Consider the following 18,124-nt stretch of genomic DNA (forward strand, 5'->3'; position numbering starts at 1 on the left):
GAGTGTCAGGGTGAAGTGGGTGGCTTGGAGACCATGGAGCTGACCGGCCCGGAGGAACCCTATGAGCGTGTCCTCTCCCTATCCCGCCCAGCAAGGGCTTTCTGAACTCCGTGCTGCGAGTGTGTGCTGTCTGAGTGGGTATGAGTGTGCCAGTGTGTATGTGTGTATGGGGGCGCTGTCTTCTCCAGCCAGCCTCATTATCTACCCAAGACGGAATCCCCCTAGAGGGGCCCCTTTGGCCCAGCTATTTTCTGGGAAGTCAAGATGCTGAAGGTCAGGGCCTCATCCCTCCACCGCTTCCTTCGGCTCCCCACCACTGGCAGGTTCCTCAGCTCTGGGGCAGCTCCGCCTAGCTCTGCTCTGCTCAGCACTGGTGACGGCAGGTGAGCAGGGCCCTGACAGCCCGGGTGATTCCCTCCCAAGAGACTCTCACTGCAGGACCCCTCTCCCTTTCTCTCAAGGAGTCTCCAAGACCAGTCCCCAAAGTCCCCATCCTGTCTCACAGGATGTCATTCTCCCCCCATTCCTGGTTCCCAGAGGACTTACTTGGGAGGGAGGGACGCACTGGATAGAGGGTGTGATCCTAGAAGGATGGCTGGGGAGGGTGGGGGTCCCGTGCCCAGCCACGTCAACCTGGCTCTCCCTCACCCTCACCAATGCTTCATGCCTTTATTGAGGGTTGGGTGGCTGAGGCTCAGGTGCTTTTGCGATGAGAGATCCTTTGCTAGTAAAGGTGGAGGTGGAGGGCCCAGGGTGTAGCAGGGATGCTGGCCCTCTCTTCCCAGCTTTAGAGTCACTGAGAGGAGTCAGGCAGAGGTAGTATCCAGGGCACCAAGAAAGAGCCCACAGCATGGAGTCAGGGTGGGGAATCTTCACGGGGCTGACCTGGCTCGGAGGAAGAGCAGGAAGCTAGGATAATCTGGGGACTGGAGTCCAGGGTGGGTGGGTGGGGGTAGCGGTGGTACCCAGGGTGTTCAGAGGGAGCTGGAGCCCAAGGCACATTCATGGCTGCAGCGTGATGGTGACTCTTGGGCCCTAAGGAAGATCTGGTTAGAATCCAGGCTGGACTTCCTTGTGTGTCTGCGAACAAGTATGAACTGCTTTGCGCATCTGCAGAATTGTCAAACATCTGTCGTTTATAGCTCAAAGGAGACCAGGCAGGTGAGAGGGTGAAACTGCTCTGAAGAGCACATAGGTTACAAGTGGGAAGACTTTAAGCTTACTGTTGTTGCTGATGTTATTAGAACTGTTATTAATAATATTACGATTTAAACAGCGACACGTAAGTAGGATGTCCATGAGAATCACCTGTAGAGGATTACTTTTGGACCTGGGAAAGTTGATTCTAAAGTGTATAAGGAGAAGCAGTTAAGCAAAAACAACCATGAAAGAAAAAAGTAACATGGGGTGGGGTCATGAAACAGCTCAACTAAATATTAAACTCTATACTCACAATTAAAATTATGGTGATGATGGATCATCAGACCCACCAGTGGGCAGAATATAAAGACTAAAATAGACTTGGATTCCTATGGGAATTGCATTTTTGCTCAGGGGAGCATTTTAGTCAGTGGGAGAAAGATGATAAACAGAACATAGTCTTCAGAAGTCAGCCATCTGAAAAATACAAAATAAAACTAACTTGGATCCATTCTTTACAACTTACTTACAAGATAAATTCCAGATGGATCAACATTTAAATGTGAAAACTGAAAACATAAAAACACTTAGAAGAAAACATAGAAGAATTATTTTATAACTTTGAGATGGGAAAGTCCTTTTTAAGTATGTTAGAAGACCCAGAAATCATAAAAAATGATTGAAAACTTTGATAAAATGAAAATACGAGCAAAGTCAAAGGATAAATCATAAACTGTAAAGCAGTATTTGGAACTCAAGTGACAGATGGTAATTTTCAAATACACAAAGAACTCCTATAAAGACCAAAACAAAACAAAGTAAAACAGGCAGGTCATAGGACATGAATGGAAAGCTCACAAAAGAAGGGGAAAAAAAGATGACCAATCTCATTCATAAGAGAACTAACGCTACTAGAATAGTCACAGAAAGCTGATTGTTGGTTACCTGGGAGCAGGGCTTGGGGAGAGTTTATTGGGGAGAGGACACTAGGGAACTTTTTGCAACGCAGAAATGTTCTGTATCTTGATTGTAGTTATGGTTGTACAAATTTTCACATTTGTTAAAATGCCTTGAGACACACAATTAAAAGGGGGTATTTTATTGCATAAAAAGGATTAAAATCTACAACGGAATGTGATTTTCCTTATATACATTTAAAAAAGATTTCAGTTTGCTGACGCCTTCTGCTAGCCATGGGGAGGGGCAGTGGAGACTCTTGGAACTTGCTTCTGTATGTGAATTGCATGATGTAGCTCCACGGAGGGTAATATTTATTAAAATGACAAATGTATAATCCTACTGACCTGCTGATACCATACCATACTGTTTGTAAGAAAAACACAAATGTCTATCAGTAAGGGACTGTTTAAAAAAATTATGATGCAGTTGCACAATGGAATACTATACAGCCATACAAATGAGCAAGGAGACATTTTATGGAGCGATGTAGGATTCTTTTCTTCTTTTTATTTATTTTATATTTAAAAAATTTTCACAATGTTGTGTTACTTTCTGGTGTACAGCAAAGTGATTCAGTTATATATATGTGTATATATTTCATATTCATGTCCATTATGCTTTATTACAGGATATTGAATATAATTTCCTATGCAGGATTATTTTTAAAACTGGGTTTTGTGAACAAATCATTGCGCAGAAGCTGTGTGTGTAGCATCCTGCCATTTGTGGGAAAGAAGGGAGAAAAAGAATATTTTTACGTGTTTTTATGTTGCAAAAAAGTCATTGTAGGATATGTAAGAAAATGATAGTATTTTTCCACCTGGAAGGTAACTAGCTAGCTGAGAGACAAAGATAGGAGAGAGGGTTTTAAAGGTACACCTTTTTTTAATCTTCTGTTTTTTCTAAATCAAATGAAAATATTATGCGTAAATATATATACTAAGTTGCTGAAATAATTCAGATTCTTATCTTTGTCAATCCCAAGACCCAGACAAACTGTATCTGACCATTTTAGGGGTATGTCCAAGAATATGTGTGATGATTCAGATTTGCATCCCAGGTTAAGGGCACTGTGACATGGACACCTGCACTGGGAAGACCCTTGACAAGGAGACTGTTTTCTTTCCCTGCACTCAGGCGATGTATTCCTTTTTACCCTACCTAGTTCCCAGACTTCACCTCCGTACATCTCCCCGGCAGACAGGATGACGCAAAACATGCTGACTGTGAATGGGGTCGATGTGGCCTCCACGCTGTCCCAGCCCACCCACATCGACATCCACATCCACCAGGAATCAGCTTTGGCACAACTGCTAAAAGCTGGGAATTCCCTGAAGGAGCGCCTTTCTCACCGCCCTTCCAAGGCCAGGATAAGCCATGGCCAGCTGGCACTAGGGGTAAGAGCGGGCTGGAGGGGGAGTTAGCAGGGTGACACTGAGGAGGGTAACACTCCTTCTTCAACAGGATGCAAAAAAGGAAAGTGGGTTGAAACCCCATGAAAACCCACTATTCATATCCCATCTTGTTTGGGAAAAGAAGGTTTTGGGAGTTTCACTACAGAGTTTGGGATGGAAAGGAATAATGGCCCTCTTCTTTGGTGCAACGTGAGCAGTCCCAGCCGGAGGTGGGGGATAGTGGAGACTCCCTGGAGGCTGTTAATTCAGGTTAATTGAACCCGCGTGGACAGAGGACCGGCAGACGCCCGGCAATACGGTAGGCACTTTGGGGGAAAACTACAGAGCGAATCCCTAGACGAGGACCCGACAGTGCCCAGCACCCTTCAGAAGGGATCGGGCAACCACACAAATACCAAGAATTAGAGGCAGGTCAGGTGACATCTTGGGAGGCAGGACAGCATCCTGTAGGGGTTGGCATCTGAACTGGATCTTGAATGAAGAAATGTGTTTAGACAGAGGTGGAAGATGGAAAAAGAGGAATCCCAGGTTAAAAGAATGGCAGGAACAAGGGCAACGAAGCCAGAAAGCACAGGGCAAGTTCTGTTGGAGTAAAGAGAATGAGACTCCTGGCTGATGAGGCCGGAAATGCAGACCTAACTCAGCGCCATAGTGCTGAGAGCCTGAGTGACAGGGTGAGGAGCCTGTCCCGAATCACCTTCGATGGTGGGAAGGCTGTGGATGGATTCTGAGCAGGAACCTGAGCTTTTGGCTGCCTCACAGCCAGGAGGTGTCCAGGTAAGAAGTATAGAGGTTCTGCTCCTGCAAGGTCAGAGCAGAAATGATGAGGAAAGAGAGGAGCCCATCCTTTGTGGATGCAGGTCTCCATGACTTGGGAGTGAATGCAGTGGGGCTACAATGGAGGAGAGGAGTCTGAGAAGATGCTGAGGTTTGGAGTGTGGGTGACCAGAAGATTGGAGCTCTGGAAGTCAGGAAGGGAGACACTGGGGGTGGGGGTGGGGGTGGGGATGTGATGGATCTGAGAGGCCGGCAGGACACGTAGGTGGTGATGTCTAAAAGGCTGTGATAGCTGGATCCTGCAGCAAGTGGATGAGTTGTTGCTGGGGGGTACAGGACGTTTACTGGGGTGTAACACCCATGAAGGGAAAAGAGCAAGGGCAGGTTTGGGCAAGGGAGACATCAGCTCATGTTGCAGACAGGGTCTGTGCCAGCCCAGTGGGGAGCTTGGGAGCAAAGACTGCTCATTACAGGAGTTCCATGTTAGGTGGAAATGGTCCTCGTAACCCCGCCTTGTCTAATCATTGGCTGGGCGGCCATCCCTAAAGAGTGTGCCCTCAACTTGAAAGATGAGGGGACCCTGAAGGCGCTGACCCCTGTCGGCTCTCAGCTAACCACACTCTGTTCTCGAAGGAGGCCTTTGTGGCCCCTCCTGGGCAGGATGATGGGCTTCGCAAGGGAAATTGAGGGAAAATAAAGCAGGAATCACCAGGTGGGATGACAAAGTGTGGTACTGAGGAAAACAATGAAGGATAAAAGCCTGGGAAGTCAGACCCAGGACGTGCTGCTTTGTGGATGTTAAGGGAACTTCCAGAGCCAGAGCTGCGGAGAAGTCAAAGCAGAGGAAAGGGGAGGAAGGCTGCGTGGGTGGGAGCTGGGCGGCTGGTCCCGGGGGCGTGGGCTCATGGGAAGGGGGTCTGGCGTTGCCCGTGTCTTACAGGTGGCCCAGGTGCTGCTGGGGGCTGTGAGCTGTGCTCTCGGAGCCCTTCTCTACTTGGGGCCCTGGACTGAGCTGCGTGCCTCAGGCTGTGCCTTCTGGGCAGGGTCTGTGGTGAGTAAGGACGGGGTTGTGGGCTCAGTGGGAGGCAAGTGGTTATGGACAGAAAAAGAAAGAAAGTTCCTTTGGATCTGGGTCAGGGATTTGGGGAAGAGACCAAAGAGCCCAGAGGCCCTTTGCCATGAAGAAGCTGCCTTAGGGCATGGGCAAAATCCTTCCACGCGCCATTTTCCTCTTGAGGCGAGGCTGGGAAGTGCGGAGCAGTTGTAACTGGAGTCCAGTCCACTTGCTAGGATTCTCTGCCTGCCCTTGGATCCTGCTTCAAATTGGGTATTCTGGGGTCTTTGGGGAGAAGGGTGATAGGGGATATTTCAGGAGACTAAACTGCAGATTTTTCTGGTGTCTTCTCTTCCTAGGCCATCGCAGCAGGAGCTGGGGCCATTGCTCATGAGAAGCACCAGGGCAAACTTTCAGTGAGTCTTAGGCATCCTCCACCCCTCACCTTGTCTTCTGCCCCCTCCTATGTCTCAGTTTTTCTGCCCTTTTTTTCTGTCTTCTCCCCTTTGGTTTCAAATATCCTGGGATCTTTCCTGGAGGAGTAGGGAAGGTTTCCTGGGCCCAAAAGCTGGGGGAAGAGGAGACCGGAAAGAGGGAGTCTGTATCCTGCACCTGTCTCTTCTAGGGCTGCGTATCAGGCCTGCTCATCCTGGCTGGCATTGCCACGGCCACGGCTGCTGTCGTCCTCTGTGTGAATAGCTTAATCTGGCAACCTGATGGCTTCTTCGACATCAGCTCTGTGTGTCATTCTTTAGTCCCTGTCACCACCACCGCTGCGTACCTTCAGAGGAGGCGAGGCAGTTCCTATACACTATGGGAGGAGGATCGCTGCAGAAACTACATGCAAATGCTGATGGTGAGAAAGGAGAGTCCAGCCTTCCAGGGACGCATCACAGCTGTGAACTGGGGAGCTGGGGCACCGGAGGGCAGAGATGTCGGCTCTTTGAGCTTGGACCTCATCCTAGGTCTTTGGTTCAGGAGGTTTTAACTTACACTAAAGACATTGTTCAGGTCTTCATGAAATTTCCCTGAATCACAGGGGATGACGAGCAAAGGGGAGACGTCGAAGAGAGGATGTCATGAACCATCCTTCTGTCTTTTCTAGTGTGGCTGTTCCAGTTACCTACTGCTGCGTAACACACCACTCCACAATGTAGTGGCTTAGCACCACAGTTATTATTATTTCTCCCATCCTGTGGGCTGATTAGGCTCACGTGGGGAGTCCTCACTTGGATTTTTTCATGCAGTTGCAGTCAGATGTCAATTGGGGGTGAAGTCATCCAAGAGCTCGATTGGGCTGGACTGCCAAGACTGCACACCCATGTGGCAGGGACCTCAGCTGGGGCTCTCAGCCAAGGAGCCTACAATGACTTCTCCAAGTGGCTTGGGCTTCTCGTAGCCCAGCAACTAGGTCCCGAAGGGAGTATCCCAGTCAGCATTTCAAGAAGTAGGAAATGGAAGCTTCCAGGCCAGTTAAGGGCTACTCCGTCATTGGCATAGGGTCATTTGCACTGTATTTTATTGATCAAAGCATTCTCAGGCCCCTCCGGAATCTAGGGGTGAAGCAATAGAACCCCCACCTCTCCCTAGCAGGGTGGTTAGGTCACACTGCAGACCAGCAAATGGAGTGGAATCTGTGGCTGGCCCCATAGTTGGAAAATGCCATCTGCTTTGGTGGGAAGTAGTTAGTTGGATAGAGTCTGATACCTGCTGGGGTGACAAGGTGAGAGTAACAAAATCAGAGGAGCAGACTCCCAACTGTAATCTTTTTCTCCCTTTATCTTCAGAACTTCTTCCTGGGAATCCGTGCTCTGCTCCTGGCCATCTGTGTCCTGCAGGTCATTGTATCCTTGGCTTCCTTGGTCATGGGTCTTCGAAGCTTGTGTGGCCAGAGCTCCCGGGCCCTGGTGAGCTGTTGAGGGGGCATTAGGGAAAGACTGGTTCTGGTGGGTGAGGCTCCAGGGACAGGGTGGGACATCATGGCCAGGAACACTGCTTTGCAGTGGTCATGCTCCACCTCACTCCACTTTTTTCCCATGCTCGGCTCTGCCCTTTGCTGTCTGGGGACTGTGAGAACATGACCCCAACACTCTGTCCTGGGTTACCTTCTGCCCTCTGCTTCCCCCTGAGCTCCTTTACTCTCATTTCCCCACTTCCCCTCTTTTTTGTCCTAAATCTTGTCTAGCTCCCTTTCCCCATCACCTTTTCCTCCCCTGCTTCCCTCTTTTGCCTTGTACCTGGTTCTATGGAGCTAACTGCCCCATCCTTTTCCTCCCAAGAATTGATTTTCCTCCTGTTTTTTTCCCCCTAGGATGAGGAAGGGTCAGAGAGGAAGCTACTAGGGGAGAATTCAGTGCCTCGCTCCCCCTCCAGGGAGAAGCCCACAGCTACCATTGTCCTGTGAGCAGCCCAAGACCTTGCCTGGACCCTGCACGTCCTTCCAGAGCAGCCCAGGGCCTGTTCAGAGGGGCACGTGCTCCCCAGGGCCCCTCCCTGCCCTGTCCCTCACACTTGCTTCCTTTGGCCCCGCCTCCTCTCCCCCCCACCCTCACCCACTCTCCCACTCATGTCCTCAATTCAATGGACAGGTATTGTCATGTTTTCCTCAATGCTGATTAAAGAGAATCAACTACAAACAAAAATTTTGTGCAGGAAGGATGTGGTCTCCCTTTGTTGATATGCGTGGTGTGTTGATACACAAGGAATTAAACAAAAGTTATTTATCTTATGGCCACAAGGTTCCAATAAGACTCAATTTAATTATGTTCTGCTCTATATCCCAAGTGCAAAAACTCCTTGTTAGGATTTCTTTCTGTTCAATGTAAAGTGAAAATAACCCTCATAGACTGAGAACGTTTTTACCCACCAAGATTGTCTTCAGGCATCTATAACTGGTCTTTGGGCTTTACAGAATTATGTGAGGCATGGAACAAGATTTTTCCTCCCTCCCTCCTTCCCATCCTTCCTTCCTTTTTCTTTCTTTCTCTCTCTCTTTCTCCCTCCCTCCCTCTCTCTCTTCCTCTCTGAGAGGCAGGCTTTATTACGACTTAGCAGACCCACAGCAGAAGTGGCCGGGGAGCCCCCCTTTGCCCACTGCACAGTCCTGCCCCACAAGGCTGCGCTGACAGGTGCAGAGCTGCTGGGATGAGCGAGGCGTGGCCCCGCTGTGGGAATTTAGAGTGGAGGGCTCCTCACTGGCCTAGTCCTTAGAGATGTGTCAACAGGCTTGTGTAATAAAAGGTCACAGAGATGAGACAGAATTATGTTCAGAGTATTGGACAGGGTTTGACAAATTATACCCGGAGGGGCAAATCTGGTCTGCCATCTGTTTTTATAAATAAAGTTTTATTGAAACACAGCCACACTTACTGGTTTCCACACTGTCTATGCTGCAAAGGTAGAGTTGAGTGGTCTCAACAGAGACTAAATGGTCCACAAATCCTAAGATAGAGTTTGCCATCCTGGTGCTGGGGACCCCAGTGGAGGGAGTGGTTAGTTCTGCTGGGTGACTGACGGAACTCAGGGAGCCTGAACTCTGGCTTCCCCAGCTGTGCACCTGCCCCCAGATTCTGGGACCGGTGGCATGGGTAACACGGAGCGCTTGCTAGAGACACAATCTCTTTGCCCCACCCTAGACCTCCGAACCAAGATTTGCATTTTCTCAAGATCCCCAGGTGCTTGCTGGGCTCAGCACAGTTTGAGAAGCACAGGTAATCACACCTAGGGGGCTTTTTCAGACAGAGGACAGACCCTCTTGAATTTGATCTCTTTGTTGTCATTCTTTTTATGAACTTGGTAACCTTAGAGGTTTTTTTTTTTTTTAATCCTATTTTTTCTTCCAGTTTTATTGAGATATAATTAACATACAGCACCGAATACATCTAAGGCGCACAGCAGAATGATTTGACCCACATACATCATGAAGTGATTACCGCAAGCCCAGTGAACAGCCACCATCTCACGCAGGTACAAAATTAAAGAAATAGAAAAAAGCTTTTTTCCTGTGATGAGAATTCCCAGAACCCACTTCCCAGTAGCCTTCACATAAAACATATAGCAGTGTTAATTCTATTTAACATGTGGTACATTATATCCCTGGTACCCATTTATCTTAAAACTGGAAGTTTGTACCTTAAAAAAAAAATATATATATATATATATATAAACATCTTTATTGTGGTATGGTTCCTGTACAGTAAACTACACACATTTCAGATGTAAAATTTGATAAATTTTGATAGATGTGTACTTAATAAATTTAGAGTTCTAAAAAGGAATTTCCTTGATAAGAAGCAACAGCAGGGCAGAACTGAAGATGCTGGGAAGAGGAGGCAGCTTTACTTTTTTCAGCTTAAGATGCTATGCATTCCTGTGCGTCAGTATTTCTAAACCAGTCCTTTTATGGCTAGATCAGACAGAAGTTCTTTTCATTTTTCATCCTGGTAAACAGACGTCAGCTTGATGGTTTGTTTAAACGCTGTCGTTTTTGTTTTGCAGCATGAAGTCATCTCTTACTGTCAGAGTCTGGCAACCTCTTTTTTCCCCCTGAAGTTTCTAAGTCTCTGGGGGAAGCGACTCCTCCACCGGACTCCCCCACCCTCCCCAATTTTCTGTCTCCCCTGCCCTCCCTCTCCTCAATTTGTGAATAGCTGTGGGAGTTTGCTCATCTTTGGTTTCCTTTTCTGTAGGAAATCAGATGTCACACTCCTCTCCCCCTTGATAGATGTGTACATGGTAAACTTAGAGTTTACCCCTTTCTTTTGTTTACTTAGAAAAACCAACGGCTATTTGTCTATTTGCACAGCTCAGTCTTGGTGGCCAAACTGCATACACGCAGCTAGAAATCACTTCATGACCCTGACATGGGGTCAGGCAGATAATCCCAAGCCTCTTTATATTTACTGAAGGATTTAAAACCATTCAGAGTGTAAACAGGAAATGGTTCTGTTTCTCGTTTCCAATCACTACTTTCCACCGTGTTTCGTTGGCTCCTCATCTCCCCATTTGGATACTGGTCCTTTAACAACAGCACCAGATTCCAGATTCCTAAACGTGGTCATTAAAGTGGTCTCACATTTGGTGTTTAAGACCCAGTTGTGTTCACGTTTGAGCCTGCAGTCATCAGAGCTTGGTCCCCCTCCGGGAGCTGACCGCTGCTTGGACCAGGAGGGGCGGAAGGAGCCCCTGTCCGCCTGCAGCTCCTCCTCCGTTCGCTTCCCGGCTCCTCCTCCGGGCTTTCCAGGCTCAGCCCGGGGCCAGGGGTTGTTTGCTGCTGTGATGTGGGTGGTCGCTGTTCTTACTCAATCTGGGAGGCATCTGGGAATTTCCCTGCCTTCTGCTCCTTTACCTGCCTGGGTCAATCAGGAAAACTGCCTGCAAAAGTGTATCCTAAAGAGAAAGCTATGAAATGACGGGGAGGGGAGGGCTTTCCTGCTACTGGAATATTCATTTACTGTTTCTTGCCCCTGCACTGCCCAGAGTCTGTTCAGAGATATTTCAGTGGACGGGATAAGGCCAAGTCACCTTAAACAACACAAAGAAGGCCCCGGAGATTCAGATCCAAAGACTTGCTGACAAAAAAGTTTGTAGTTAAGTTTTATGGAACATTATCAACTTTGTTTAAAAAAAACAACACCTTTCTGAAGTAGGAGGGAGACAATACGGTGTTGGTTTTCAGTAGCAGCAGGTGCTGCTCCGACCGTCTTCAGCGTTTATTGGTTCGGTTTATTTCTCCCTCTCCCCATCTTCAACCCCCACCCACTGCTCATTCAGGAGGATTTCTCCTTTTGTAGTGGTTTCCTTTGAAATCTTTTTCTTTTTTAAAGCATGTGCACCTGACTAAACAAATTCTAAAGATAATCAATAGCCTTGTCTTTTACCTGAAAAATATAGTGCCTTTAGAATGCTCCTTGTTATATGAGATTCTTATCTTGAATTTTAGTTTTATCTCGATTTATTTTAACCCCACAAATTAGATTTTTTGTATACTCAGTGTTTGTTTAAATTTATGTATGTTTTCATTAAAAAAAAAAAAGCTCTTCTTTTCTTTCTATAGTCCAGGCATTCTTTTGGATATAATTTTTCTTCTTTCTTGAGGTGCAGCCTTTAAAAGTTTCTTCAAAAGTGGAAGTCTCTTATATGATTCAGCAGTCCTACTCCTGGGCATATATCCAGAAAAGACAAAAACTCTAAGTTGAAAAGATACATGCACTTCAACGTTCATAGCAGCACTATTTACATTAGCCAAGACGTGGAAGCAACCTAAATGTCCATCAACAGATGACTGGATAAAGAAGATGTGAGGTGTGTGTGTGTGTGTGTGTGTGTGTGTGTGTGTGTGTGTGTGTGTGTGTGTGTATAAAATGGAATATTATCCAGCCATAGAAAAGAATGAAATATTGCCATTTGCAGCAACTTGGATGGATGTAGAGATTATCATACAAAGTGAAGTAAGTCAGAAAGAAAAAGGCAAATATCATAGGATATCACAAATGTGTGGAATCTAAAAAATAATACAAAAGAATCTGTCTACAAAACAGAAACAGACTCAGAGACATAGAACACAAACTTATGATTACCAAAGGGGAAGTAGGGGGGAGGGGTAAATTAGGAGTATGGGATTAACAGATAGATACTGCCATATATAAAACAGATAAACAACAAGGATTTATTGTACAGCACAGGGAAATATATTCACTAGCTTGTAATAACCTAGAATGGAAAAGAGTCTGAAAAAGAATATATACATAAACATCTGAATCACTTTGCTGTACACCTGAAACTAACACAATATTGTAAATCAATTATACCCCCATGAAAAGTAAAAGTAAAATGTAAACACGAAAAAAAGTCACTGCAAACACTGGAAAAAAAGTGGGGTCTCTTGGTGGTAAGCCTTCTTAGTTTTTATTTATCATAATGTTCTTTATTATACTTGGCTCAAGATAAATAGTTTCACTGGATATAAAATTCTAGCTTTAGTTAATTATTTCCAGTTCTGGTTGCCTTTAAGATCTTTATCTTATCTTTGGTGTTTTGAAGATTTACTTCAAAATGTGTAGTTGTATAGGAATTTATTTTCCTTCGAAAATGCTCCCTGAGAAATTATTTAAAAAAATTTTTTTCAAGATACTATACTAGCTTCTTTTTAAAATATTCCTGTTCTTTTCTGATGCTCTCTTGTTCCCAGTCATGCCATTGATGATCTATTTTATTTCTTTAAACTTACTACATTATTTGTTTTCTTTTCTGTAAGAAAAGTACCAACTTTGAAGTCTTTGCTGTTTTTTCTCCCAACTCTCACTAAAAGTATCTTAGTTATCTATGTATTAAAATTTATTTATTTTCATTAACTTTTAAAACCATTTAAACCACTTTAAGTGTATAGTTTAGAGAGAGGGGAAAATTGGGAGTTAGTATTTAATGGGAAGAGACTTTCTATTTAGGATAAATGGAAAATTTCTGGAGATGGATGGTGGTGATGGTTGCACAACAACGTGAATGTACTTAATGCCATTGAACTAATGCTCCTCCAACGAAAGGATATGAGGAAACCGCAAGGGGTCAAGAGGAGGGCACTGAGGTCAGGAGGAGGGCACTGAGCGTGATCCCTGCACGCAGCACCAGCACCACAAGGGAGCTGGGCGGACCATCCAAGCCTCCCTCTTCTCCAGCCCAACCCTGGTCAGCAGGAGCATGAGAAAAACCCTTTAAGCCATCATACAGTTAAGCAGTTACAAACACCATTACAGATGGTCACCAATGATAATAGGGTGCTGCTCACTTACATAGTAAGGCCTCGTTTTCTGACTTCCTGGGTGGGGAGGGTCCCCAGGAAAGTTCCAGAGTGGATGTGGCACATTCAGATGCTGCCTCTACCTTCATTTGCAAGAAGACCAGGTGCCTGAGGAAAGCAGAGGTCCCAGTGAGCTGCTAGAGAAGCGGAAGGGAAACACATCCAAACAGCACCCTCAGCAGCATAGGGAGCAGTCTATTGCAGCCATCAGCCATAAGAACATGCTGTCTCCGGGGACTAGAAGACAAGAGTTACTTAGAGATTAAACCTATGGTTGCTAAAAAAAAAGTCTAAAGAAAATCTAGAAAACAAAAAGATGAAGAAGAGGAAGAGGTATGAAATATGAGAGAACAAAATCAGAGCAAAAGAAGATAATCGGTTCTGTTAGTGAGACATCCACTAATAGGAACCTCTGAAGGGGAGAAAGGACTAGGGAGGAAAAATCAGTATGAAGAAAACTACAGAGTTACGGGAAGACTTTATTTGCAGAATGAGAAGGCCCACAAGAAATAGGAAAAAATCGACTCTTTCACACTTAGACCCATCTTCATGAAATTTCTGAGCACCCAGGATAAGAAGAAAATTCCAAAAGTTAAACAACAAACAATGGCAATAATGATTAGGGTGCTTACAAAGGTATAAGAATTAGACTGGCATCAGATCCAGTCTAAGCTGGAGAACAAATGGAGTAATGGCATCAGAATTTTGAGGGAAAATGATTTTGAATTGGGAAGTTTTTAAAGTGCAGTCAATCTGGCTCTTGAATGAAGGGGCAGGAAAAATTATTTTCACACTATCTGGAATTTGGAAATTGTGCCTCCCATGTACTTTTTAATGATATTTGAAGATTTATGCTAAAAAAACTAGAGAAACCCAACCAAAGGAGAGGTGGGATCTCCCAGTGGATCTGATCTGTAAGAAGATACAAGAGATGAAGTTGGCAGCAGGTGGGAGTTGAAGGCGGTGGGGATGAGGGAGGAAGGGCAGGGTGAGGACACCTGCATCTTCCCTATGAGAAGCTGGAGCAGTCACTCCTGGTGATGGAACGAGACAGGGAGACAGGTATTCATAGATAATGAAGATGTCACTGGCTGAGAAAAAAGTAAACGTTGCAAAGAAAACTCAAAAATAACTTAGAAAGAGGATCAACTTAAATTATGCATAAGTAAACTACATCACTGTGGTGCACACCACTGTCAATACATGAATGAAACATTCAATTTTGATTTGTCTTTTAAAAATCATCTACATAATTCACTTTATTTTGTTTTAGATATTTGTAATTGCAAATAGCATTGCTTAAGGATTGCTCTCTAAAAACACAAATTTAAAATGACATTTTCAAGCTATACCCAATAGTAGCACACCCCACCCACACCCCCCTCAGGAACACCTCTTCTTCTTTCCACAAAAGTTCACCTTGATCAGGTCTAGTTTCATCTATAGTCCCCTCATATTGCCTTCCTTGGGAGAATGTGTTTTATCTTGAAGGGGTGTTTGCTGGTTTCTGTAGAGGAGAGCTGTGTTTAATACCAGATGAGACTCGTCATTATCTCAGCTTCCCAAATTGATAATCAGAGGACCTGGTTTCAGAAAATAAGACAGGAAGGATGTTCAAGTAGGATCTGCAAACACGTCGTGCTTGTTTCTGGTATTGCATTTTCTATCATTCCTGGACTGATGGACTTTTATGGAAGATGCCGGGAGTCAGAGGAAATCACCATTGCCCGACTAGAAGAATTATCCAAGTGTGTAATTAACCAGGATCAAATTGAGGCATCAGCAAGGGAGAAACAGACACCACCTCAGTCTGAATTTATATTAAACTGGAATATCTTTGGGCCTTTTAAAAATCTCTTGAGCATTTTAAAATAGAAATAAATACTGACCTTAAGAACTTAAAAATTTTTAAAGAATCTTTTTGGGCGACTTGATTGTTTTGGCAGCTTAGCATCCATTCCCGCTTTCTGGGAGCAGGCTCCCTGATTTCCTTTGGAAACACTCCTCCTCGGCTCTCAGCCCCTGCACTTTACCTGAGTGACTCCATAACCTCACCCTCTCTCATGCTGGGACTTGGGGGAGGGGGACCATGTGTATCCCATCCTCCATCCCCGAGGCATGGGTTTAGGGATGGGCTTGGGATCCAAGGCTGTCCCACAAGACTCAGTCCTGGGATTTTTGTTGGAATAATTGGAAAAAGAAGTTCTTTTTCTTCCTGGATTGCTAGCTGTAAAAATAATGTAAGCTGGTGCCCTGCATACGCCCCTCCCCCACTGAGAGGGCCAGTGGGAGAGAAACTAACACTAAAAGCTGTGCTGAGAGGTGGAGGGAGCAGGAAGAGAAGAGGAGGGGAGGAGCGGGGGATGGGAAGGGGAGGAGAGGGATGGGGGAGAGGAGGAAGAGGGGAAAGAGAAAGAAAGGACAGAGGAAGGGGGGGTAGTGGAAGCAGGAGAGGGGAGAAGAGAGAGAATCTAGAGATGACTGAGATGAGATAAATTTCCTTTTTTGCTTAAGCTGTGTGAGGGGAACTTCTGTTTCCTGCAACAAAAAGGGCCTTACTGATTGGATCGCTTACTTAGAACTAGAGACAAAATTGTAAAAGTGATGAGAATGGTGCCAGTCACGCGAAACAGGCCAAGCTGACTGTAACTGCTGAGAGTAGACCAAAAATTTAGGATGCAAACCAAAATTTGCAAAAGCACCTCAGGTTTAGAAAGTTATCCAAAGACATCTGTTCCGGATTCCGGGACCAGATGTAACTGCTTTAAAGTCGGTGTGTTTGAAAATCAGCAGCCTTCATGCCCAAAGGGTAGAACCATGTAAAACCAATCACCAGACTTCGTAATTTAAAATATTTTTTTGTGTTTTCAAGGGTGAACATTTCATATTTGTTTTTATCTTTAGCGCAGTATTTTTCCTCTTTTCTTTCTAAAATTCTTGGTCATTCCTTTGGCCAGCTCCCCTCTGCCCTTACCTCACCGTTCCAAATGCCTTGTCCAACTTATGTATGCTTGTTTGTGCTTTGACTTGCGTCGGTTTATCTTTATTGAGGTGCAATTGATTACAATGAACTGCTCATATTTACAGTGTACAATTTGATAAGTTTTGACATATATAGAGCACAATTAAGGTAGTGACTACATCCATTACCTCCTAACAGTGTCCTTGTGCTCCTTGGCAATCCTCCCTCCTGGCCCCATTCTCCCTCCATCCCCAGGAAACCACTAATTTGCTTTTTGTCAAGATAGTTTAATCTGCATTTTCTAGAGTTTTGTAAAAGTGGAATCATACAATGTATATTCATTTTGTCTATTTGTTTGACTTCTTTCACTCAGTGTAGTAATTTTGAGATCCATTCATGTTGTTATGTATCAGCAGTCCGTTTCTTTTTATTTAGAAGTAATATTCCTTCATGTAGATATCCCCAAGTTTGTTTATCCGCTCACCTGCTGATGGCCATTTGTGTTGTTCCCAATTTCTGGCTGCTACAGATAAATCTGTGATCAGGTACGAGTCTTTATGGACATAGGTTTTCCTTTCTCTTGGGAAATACCTAAGATTGGAATGGCTGAAACATCATGGATGTATGTTTACTTTTCATGGAAGGGACCAACTGTTTTCCAAATCAATTGCATCATTTTATATGCCAACCAGTTCCTCCGCATCCTCACCAACACTTGGTGTGGTCAGTGTATTTAATTTTAGGCATTCTAATCATCCTTTTAACGATTGCACAGTGTTTCCCTGATACTCCTACTGATGAGCTTTTACCACATTTCCTGTATTTTGGCCTCTGGAAACAAAGCTGTGCTTCTGGGCTGCACCGACTGGACTTTTGATAGTCGTGAGATGGAGTTTTTGGAAGGGATTGCTCATTAAAGCATATAAATATTTACAAATGCAATAAATATTATCAGAGAGCTTTCCCAAAAGGCTGTAACTATTTACAGTTACCAGCAGTGCATTAAAGTGTCCTTTGTCCTTCCCCCTAACCTCACTATCCATTTCTGCCAGGAGTAGATACTATAACTCATGTTAATGTTTGTAAATCAATTTAATTTTCACATCCTTGACTAATTAGGAAGTTGACTACCTTTTCATGTATGTATTGGCTATTTATTGTTCATCTTTAGACAATCCATACATATATTGCACATTTCCCTTAATTTTTTTTTAATAACAGATCTGAAAATTTCATCTTTTTTTCAAATCTGATTTTCTTTCATCTTTAACTTTGATGCTATAATAAAATATTTAAAGATATCTTTTCTTTGATAACTTCTGGCTTCATGTCTTGCTTGAAAGCATACCCAACTCTCAGAGTATACATATTGTTTCCTATATTGTATAAAAGATTTTTGTTGTTTTGATTTTTACAGATAAGAGTTTAATCCTTCTTGGATTTTTATATAGTCTGAAGTAGGAGCTCAGCTTTATTGTCTTCTAGTTGGAAAAACATTTAGGTAGGCACTACTTACTAAATAAACCATTATTTCCCTGCTTTTGTCATATATTAAATTCCATTGTTAACTGGGATTCACTACGTACTATGTACATTGTTGTGTTATTTGTTCTTATGTCACTCCAGACTGATTTAATTATGCTAGGCATTTTTCATCCCATGGGAGCTTTATCTATTTTTAATACAAAAAGTTGAGATTTCAGTTGGAATTAAATTACCATATACCAATTTTGGAAGAATATTTATTTTATGGTAGTATTTTCGTACAAGAACATAGTATGTTTTTCTATTAGTTTGGTCTTGTTTCACTGCTCTTGGAAGCTCTCCACTCCACTCCAGTGATCACATCATCTTCTCCCTCTCAGCAAGGTATTATCACTGCCTTATCCTTTGTGACATTCATTCCCATGCTTTTCCTTATAGTTTCACCACCTACATCTGTTGCTTTAAATAATATATATATTTAGTTTGTCCGTTATGAAGCTTGACAAAAATGGAATCAGAGTCTGTATTTGCCTGGG

General features: G+C 44.2%; 2 protein-coding genes across 5 annotated transcripts in view; both read left to right on the plus strand.

The window, feature by feature from the left end:
• Window positions 1–11,673, plus strand: TMEM176B (transmembrane protein 176B). 3 transcript variants are annotated; one of them, XR_012508006.1, is made up of 8 exons: window positions 1–383; window positions 3,266–3,497; window positions 5,233–5,343; window positions 5,706–5,762; window positions 5,972–6,202; window positions 7,134–7,253; window positions 9,189–9,312; window positions 11,449–11,673. XR_012508006.1 is itself a non-coding variant. In XM_010969939.3 (7 exons), exons 1-7 carry the CDS (start codon window positions 265–267, stop codon window positions 7,748–7,750), a joined length of 963 nt encoding a protein of 320 aa, XP_010968241.2. In that variant the 5' UTR covers window positions 1–264; the 3' UTR covers window positions 7,751–8,704. The 3 variants fall into 3 exon arrangements, 1 of the variants encoding a protein (XP_010968241.2); XR_006720080.2 differs by lacking the exon at window positions 11,449–11,673 and adding an exon at window positions 9,844–11,400; XM_010969939.3 differs by lacking the exons at window positions 9,189–9,312; window positions 11,449–11,673 and adding an exon at window positions 7,658–8,704.
• Window positions 9,190–18,124, plus strand: part of GIMAP4 (GTPase, IMAP family member 4) — a 25,493-nt gene continuing 16,558 nt past the window's right edge. The window contains exon 1 of one of the 2 annotated variants that reach the window (XM_045506644.2): window positions 9,190–9,312. The gene's annotated coding sequence lies outside the window, so the exon portion shown is untranslated. The remainder of the gene's footprint in view (window positions 9,313–18,124) is intronic. The other variant, XM_074366784.1, reaches the window with a different exon arrangement.

The sequence above is a fragment of the Camelus bactrianus genome, chromosome 7 (assembly GCF_048773025.1).
Source record: "Camelus bactrianus isolate YW-2024 breed Bactrian camel chromosome 7, ASM4877302v1, whole genome shotgun sequence".
Classification (NCBI taxonomy): Eukaryota; Metazoa; Chordata; class Mammalia; order Artiodactyla; family Camelidae; genus Camelus; species Camelus bactrianus.

Bases quoted from the DNA above. Each gene is read 5' to 3' on its own strand.
- TMEM176B (XM_010969939.3), top strand. From the start codon at position 265: ATGCTGAAGGTCAGGGCCTCATCCCTCCACCGCTTCCTTCGGCTCCCC. The intron at 3,498-5,232 runs GTAAGAGCGGGC...CGTGTCTTACAG, and splicing joins ATGGCCAGCTGGCACTAGGG to GTGGCCCAGGTGCTGCTGGG. The intron at 5,344-5,705 runs GTGAGTAAGGAC...TTCTCTTCCTAG, and splicing joins CCTTCTGGGCAGGGTCTGTG to GCCATCGCAGCAGGAGCTGG.